This window comes from Taudactylus pleione, unplaced genomic scaffold, assembly GCF_031769625.1.
Source record: "Taudactylus pleione unplaced genomic scaffold, aTauple2 ptg000108l, whole genome shotgun sequence".
Taxonomy (NCBI): domain Eukaryota; kingdom Metazoa; phylum Chordata; class Amphibia; order Anura; family Myobatrachidae; genus Taudactylus; species Taudactylus pleione.
Window position 1 is genome coordinate 3,243,833 of NW_028284510.1, and position 8,368 is coordinate 3,252,200.

The 8,368-nt window shown below is 38.6% G+C and overlaps 1 protein-coding gene across 1 annotated transcript; it reads right to left on the reverse strand.

Annotated features, from left to right (window-relative positions):
* Window positions 1-5,785: 5,785 nt before the first annotated feature.
* Window positions 5,786-6,884, reverse strand: LOC148525454 (formyl peptide receptor 2-like). The gene has a single exon (XM_088470969.1). It carries the CDS (start codon window positions 6,882-6,884, stop codon window positions 5,988-5,990), a length of 897 nt encoding a protein of 298 aa, XP_088327095.1. The 3' UTR covers window positions 5,786-5,987.
* Window positions 6,885-8,368: the final 1,484 nt, after the last annotated feature.

Consider the following 8,368-nt stretch of genomic DNA (forward strand, 5'->3'; position numbering starts at 1 on the left):
TTTGACTCCCGAAGCACTGGGCAGGCATGCGCTCCACATGTACTGTATTGAATACTGAATATTTTAAGTGAAGATTTTAAAAACAAATTAAAAAAACATACTGTATTTTCAAGATCTTGAACCCACGAAACAAGAAGAGGGGAGAAGCAGTGAGACTAGGCATTAGACCGCTAGGCCACACGCTTCACCCATTACTAGAGTTCTGTAGTTTGTAAAGTCTAATGTCTAAGTCTGGGACAGTGCCGACAGTATTTACATTTGCACAAACACAGTATGATTTCAACTGCACAGTCAGTGGGTAATACAGAGCTTAATGATTTCAAACTGCATTAAACATTCTTCTACCGCTTTATTATACCGTACATTCCTGATTCCATGTGGAAAACGCTGTAATACTGTATAGTGTACCGGATCACCGCTTCTGTCAAACAATCATCGGGCAGTGATACAGAACATACCGTACGGTACATTGGAAATCACACGCATGCGCTATGTAGTTTAGGAAAAGTGACACCTGGTGGGCAAAATGTTGTTTTACACGTAATGAAATCACATGCATGCGCTATGTAGTTTAGGAAAAGTGACACCTGGTGGGCAAAATTTTGTATTACACGTAATGAAATCAGACGCATGCGCTATGTAGTTTAGGAAAAGTGACATCTGGTGGGCAAAATGTTGTATTACACGTAATGACTTTTTTCATTACTAAACTTTCTTTGTGGCATGACTCTTGGCATGGTGTGTGGCGCGCCATGTGTGGCGTAAGATATAATGCTGTGATGCCACGTTATAGCTGGGCACATCAGTATATACCACATTTAAGAATTTGTGAATTTCAACCTACTAAATAACCCAATATTATCACAGGAACAACAATGTGCAAGTGCAAGCTCTATGAGAGATTATGTGTCCCTTAACTTGGTGCTCCAGATAATCTTTAAAAAATAATATAATAAAGTAGTATGCACAAGAAAATGCATTAATGATCTATGATTAATCTAATATGACACTATTTGATCTGTTTCAAATAATAAGTAATGTGGATGAATTCCAAAGTGGCATCATGAGAAATGAATACCTTTGAAATTCAGGATCTGTCTTCTGAAACAATTAATGATACATTGTTAATAGGTATCTGGTCAACCATATGAGAAATAAAGGTTTTTTGGGAACTATATAAAAAACTGAGAGTGTATGAGAGAATACATATGGAAACAAACTAATCACTCTGATAATAATTCTGAGAATTCAGACACCATGTATTTCATGTATATAATGTGTTAAAATTGCATCATTATGGACAATTAGCTCCTATGACATATGTAATGTAACCAATGCACATCATAAATAAACAAGAAACATTGGAAAGTGAGATAGATTTTATATTTTCTTTATTAAAAATCTTTTTGTCATATAATTATTTACATAATTAAGTTTCTTTAATATTTCACTGGAGAGGTATATTATTTAATTGAACACAATAAAGGTTACGTTTTAATATGTTATATTCATGAGTGCCAACAAATAGACATTCTTTTTTCTTCTTTCTATGCTTCAGTGTATTTAGTGTCTCTGGTAGCACCCCCAGAATCAAATGAAAATATTACAGTTTAGGATTGACCATACTGGGGACATTTTATCAGTTACAGTGTGTGAGAGCTATTTACCTACTAGTGCAGAAGTTTTTCCCTTTCCTCAATCTTCATTAAGAACACATTAAATGAAAATAAATAGAGCATTCAGGGACACTCACTTGTTGAACCCTGACCATAATGGACAGCTAATCTGCAAATGTAACACTGTCTCAGTCTTTTAGTCCTGTCTCTCACAGGTAAAGATATTTGCCTCCTAGCCTGGCTTGTCTGCCACAAAGTCACACAAAACCTCTCTTCGGGACCTCCCTGTCTGACTGCAGGTCTGGACATGGCCTCTTGGCCTGTAGCGTGGCAGCTACAACTTCACATACATAGTCTTAGAGATTTGTGGTCCTTCCTGTTTGTCTGCAGGGCAGAACATGGCCTCCTGGCCTCCCACTGACCAGTCTTATTGCACTGGGCTTTTCTCAGTCCACCTTGGACTGATCCATTTGCAGCCTCACTGGTGTCCCTCACTCTTCCCTGGACTGAATCCACTGGGTAACCTCTAGGTATGGTCACATTTCCTATTTCTAACTTGTGTGGGTGGGTCCCCAAGCCACACACAGAATACATAGCTTACTATCACCACCTAGCATGATATTGCCACAATATATTATAAAATTCAACCCTGAAATAAATTAGGCCATCATGCAAATGTGATGTGGCATGTGCACATCACCCCTAACTTTACCATGCACGACCCTGCTCTCTCTGTGTCTGCCATGCACAATAGATGTGATGTGCTTGTGCGCACCAGTAGAGAAAAGGAGCTGTAATGGAGGAGGCTTTTGAACATAATGTAGGGGGTTAAATGTAATAGGCTTTGAGACATCATTGAGTCCTGTGCGAGACTGACCAAGGTTTAAAGTAGCAGTCTTTTAGCAGACATAACCAGGTTGATTTTGCCTAATAAAAATCTGCTTCTTTAAAACATTGGTTGTGCAATTCAAATAAGTTTCCCCAATGGAATTATTGCTGAGGATAACCCCATTAATGTATAGGATAAAGTAAAACAAGACCTTGAGTCAGTAAAATTGATTTTTTTGCCCTTTGATAAATCAGTTCCAGGGGTAAATTAAATAGGCTGCAGCTTTGAGACATCAGCGAGTCTTTTCAACAATCCAGAACCACTAAAAACTGAATATGGTTATATCCCACCATTAGATATTTAGTTTTTGGGATATTTTATATCACTATTACTTCACTTTTGTGCATATTCCAAAATATTTACCATGTCTATACTACTCACACGTTTTATATTGTGCAAAAATTAATAAACAAATGCCACTGGCAAGGACTGTGAAACTATATTTCTGATATTTGGCAAACATAATTAAATAACTGTGGGGGGATGGCCCTTCTTACTCCTCCTCTAGATAAAACTGGCAATACCTTCCTTTTCTCCATGATGCATCTCACCTCATCTGGGGTGGATTGGGCTCCAAAGAACATCTACAGTACATAGGGTGTGATTCAGCTTAGGGTGGAGTTGAAAAGCACTCAAGCAGCTTTGCAATTCCATCCTTGCTAATATGCAAATGCAGGAGGTGTATGACACTCCCTGCTGCATTTGTGATCCCAACACTGTGACTGAGACTAGCGAGCCAGCTGAGTAACCAGAGTAAGGCTCAGCTTACACAGGTTGGCCAGCTTGTGAGGCCAATAAATTGCATCTGTGGAAGCAGCTTCTGGCCTTGCCACTCCCAAAAAATTAGACTGACATGCCCCATTTCTGAGAATGCTGGCCTTCCTGCCTCTGAACCATCTGTGTGCTATCATGCAGGACCTGTTCTGAACTTCCACAGAACTGCTCCTCCAAATGTGCACTACCAGGCTAGGGGCAAATCTTGCCCATGGATAAAAACCTAAAATACAAATACTATTGTTTGCATTTTCTATTTGAAACGAAAACATATTAAAGCTGATTACCTAAATCATATGTATTTTAAACTTGTATCAATTATGTACTGTATACATGGTCTATATAATGGGCCTGATTCTGAGTTAGATGGATCTCTGTTCAAACAGCAAATGTTTGAATACATACATGTGAAATTTCACTTGTGTATGTCTGTCCTATTCAGAATCGGACATAACTTGGCTGCATGTCTTTCTTTGAAATAGGGCATTTCAGGGCAAGAACTGGGTGGTCACAATTTGATCGCATGTAACTGGCCTGACTAGTGGGGCTGTCTTTGGAGTATAATGGGTACAGAGAAGGAAAGTCTGTTTCTGAATGAATATCTTGCTCTTAGCACAGAGCTGGTGCAATTGCAAATACAAATGATGATGGTTCCACCGGTTTATGTAATTGCAGTGAGTGACACAGGTTTCTGCTTGCAGTCACATGAACCCCTGCATTAGTGCTATGGATTTTCACATTAGCATAAGGTAGTACAGTAAATCAGGCCTCCACGGCTGCTCACACCTATGACTCTTTCCATGAGACTCAGAATCAGCCCCAATACCTGCTGCATGATAAATATGCTGAACTGTGATTGTACAGGATTGTATATATGTAAATGCGTAAAAACATATTCACACTTGTTTATGGATTTCACCATTTTGCATATATAGTAGTTTTAAAACTTAAACAAATGTAGTGTTTATCTTTACCAAGAACAGCATATACTCAACTTTAATCTCTGATGTATAATGGATTCATTGGAAAACATAGGCAGACTTTGGAAAATTATTATTATTTTAAATTCATTTTTTAAAAAAATGTTTCCCTCATTTTTTAAAGTATACATAAAATAAAAAAAAATTATATGATGCTATTTAAATGTTTACCTCTAGGCCCAATGTTTGAGCTATGTCTTTACTCCAGGCTCTGTGTGACCCAAGCACTAGGGGAGCAGAAGCTAAGGTAGATGTTGAGGGTTCTGCCACTGTGACTCCGGCTCAGAGAGGGGTTTTCCTTTTTCACAAAACATAATTTAACATTGGTTTAAAAAGGGAAATTATACAAAATACTAAACCAACTACTTTGTTACTCTGACAGAGCATCCAGGCAAACCGGATGAAGCCAAGGAGGTCAGACCTGGGGAGCACAAAGCTGTGGAGGAGACCAGCCCACTGAGGCTCAATATGATGAAAGGAAATAAAAATAAAATCTTGTACTAGCTGATAAACATGTTTGATTACGTAAGTACGAAACTTTAGCAATATGTTCAAAAAGTGTGTGTACCTTCCCAATGGACACTGTATTCCCATTCTGCACATGTTGCCTATTAGCAATAACATTTTGTTTTAAATGAATCTCCTGTACACCAGTAGGTGAGGTATGGAGCCAGGTACAGATGGTGAGTGAGGGGTATATCAATGTCTGAGGGGTGGTCTATGTGAGTCAAAGTGGGTAAAAGGTATCATATACAGCTTTGCTGGATGGGTGGGAGGCATATCAGTGTACGGGTGGGGTATTTGGTGAGGAGTATGTGTGTTGGGTGGGGGAGAGTAGTACAGGTAGCAATTCCTACACCTGAGCATGCACTAACAGTGTCTGTGTCTCTGTTGTTCACTCCTCCACACTTGTTCCATGTAACAGGGAAGACATTATGGACATTACAGGACTGTAGGAAGCAGCTGTATCATTCATCCTGGTACAGGACATATAGATTACCCAAATTGCTAACATAGTCATAGCTAAGGTGTGTAGTGCATGTCTCACCATCAGGGGTGACTACAAGATGGTGGGAGGGAGAGGGGGGTTGTTGGTGATCTCTTTTACCTTGGGTAATAATATGTCTAGTTATGGCTCTGATATAAGCTACAAAAACTTTTCTTCATCAAATAATATTCAATATATTTTATTACACTGTTCAAGTACAGAATGTTAACAAGAGAAACGTGACAATTATAAGTCTGTATACAGTGTACTGTACTTTATGTGAATCATGACAATTATAATCATGCTGAGAAGTAAGGTATGACAACTATACAATTATATATAGTAAGCATTATATCATATTAATTAGTGAAATATTATCATTTTAATCATGCTAACAAGAGAAGTGTAACAATTATATGCTTATGTATACAGTAGTTGAACTTAAATCATTTAAACTAGAGAAACCTAACAATTGATTATTATTTGATATGATTCAGGTATCCAGGGAAGAAGCTTCTCATTTGTATTCTCTCTTTATAGTTTATAGAAGTTTTCACCTTCAGGTCCTGTAACTGCAGTTATACATATACTCATTCATTGATATCCCAAATACTTTGATTTACTTTCATATGTTTTCCTTTATTCACCTTCTGTACAATATAACAAGATATATTTGGGGATTTATTTCCTCATTAATCTGTACTAGTGAATGTGAAACATAGAAGTGAGATCAATATCTGTTAAACATCTCCATTAGATACAACTGCATTCAAATTATCTCTTTCTTTTGAAGACTGATTAGAAATATCATTTAGAGCACGTTCCAGCCTGGATGGTATGGAATGCATTAAACTATCTTTAAAGTCTTGGCCTATGAAGACATAGAGAATGGGATTAATGCAGCTGTTAAAGTAAGCCAGGCAGACACAAATATGATATACTTCATCGTCTATCTTCCAATATTTTTTAGGCAATGGTATTAGTGGCCAAGTGTAATACGGAAACCAACAGATAAAGAAACACGTCACAACTGCAGTGATAATCCTGTACGGTCGCTGAGACTTATTTGGTCTCCTAACTTTTATAAGTTTGAAAAATATTAGACAATAACACACTAGAATGATAGTGAAAGGGATCACAAACATGGTAACAAACCTGGTGATTTGCATATTGTAAGTGAAAGCATTAAAATACTTTCCATTACACTCAGAAATTTCATAATATTTGTTGGTACTAAACACATGAGGAACACTTAAGATCAGACTAAAACCCCATATTATTACTGAAGTGATGCGGGCACATTTTGGGGTTCTATATATCTTAGACCAAAATGGCCACATTATAGATAAACAGCGATCAATACTCATGGCAGTTAAAAAATTGACACTAGCGCACATGGTTATATACAGTACACCTGCACCGACTTTACATAAATTTGAAAAAAAATATCCTTGGAATAACAAAGCCCAGTGAGCAATTTTCAAAGGGAGAATTACACAGCAGATGAAATCAGCTATGGCCAGATTGAGGAACCACACAGCACTGACTGTCTTCATCTTGAACCCAGCGATCCAGATAACTAGGGCGTTCCCTGGAATTCCCAAAATAAAAGTGATGCTGTAGAAAATGAATAACATTATTAGAAGCACTTGAAAAAAATCAGAAATGCCATGAAAAATATCATCTTCATCTCGTGTATGATTACTGTAGGTTTCATCATTTGAAAGATTATAGACCACGATGTCATTTATCCTGAAAGCAGATTGGGACACAGAGAGTGGTATAATTAGTTAGTACATTCTCAGTTTAATTTAAAATGAAAAGGTATCATGTAAGAAAAATAATTCAAAAATCCCTAATTCCCATCACTTACATGTTGCACAGTATTTACCTAACACTTTACATAAACAGTGCCCCCAAATATTAAACATTAACATTCTTAAAGTACCTGTTGCAGATATTCATAAGAAATGGGACAGGATTTTCTCAAATATTTAACCAGGAAAGAACATTGTAGAGGAAGCAAGGCTCAGAATCATAATAAAGAGCAAATTAATCCCATAATGACAAATGATAGGATTGGTTACATTGAATCAACTGTTATTATAATGTAGATCTAACTTAGCTGCTGATAAATGGATGTTATAATCATGGCTATAACTAGGAATGGGTGCCGCCGCTCAGTATGCAGGGCATTGTGGGTGGCACCATCGCTGCCTCCCGGATTTTGCCTCTGGCTAGGGGGGTGCCTGGAATGGCATAGTGCAGTCAGGTTTGTTGATGCATTGCTGTCCATAGCTGCTCTCCTTTGTATGCCTCCAAACAGGCACCCTACAGAATGTGCAGCCATTCGGAGTCTCCTCAAGGCTCTTTGGTCAGTGCTGCACTCCCAAGTGCTGGTGGCCCCGCCCCTTCTTCATGATGCCATGACATTATGTGCTTAGAGGGCGGGGCAGCACTGGGTGCTCTGGGGACCTGCTATGCCACTGGTTATATTATTACCCAGTTGTATTCTGCAAATCTGTTGTTCCTATCATTACTTTAAAATACAGAGTGTTTAAAAGGCAACCCGTAATTTGGTCTGTATAGGTAGTGTTAAGGTAAACCAAGGCCAGACTGGTCATCTGGCACTTCTGGAGTTGCCAGAAGGCCCAGTGGCCTGTTGGGCTGGTCTGACCACATGAGGGCCTGGCCAAACAGCTCCACCTCCAGGTGCTCTGCATTGGCGTATCTGCTGCAGTGTATGTCATGCATCTGGGCCTCTGAGTCAAGGAGGGCCCACACTGCACACCCTGCACTCATTCAATATACTAACAATTCTGAGAAAATTGCTCTGGTGTATGTACAGTTGAGAATTAGGTGGAACTTTTTTCACTATTGTCATTTTCCTAGAGACATGCACATGTGCAGTAAGCTCTGGCACCATGCCAGAGTGTCCATTACACATATGTTAGCATGTGGGGGAGGGCCTGCACAGAGCTTGCACACAGACTCCCTCTTTTTAAAAAATGCCCATGGTGGAATTAAATCCATTTATTTAGTTTAAATCCAGCAGACAAAGGGAACAGGAAGTCCTATTAAACATATATGACTATTCATAGGAAGCATTCCAAATTCCACC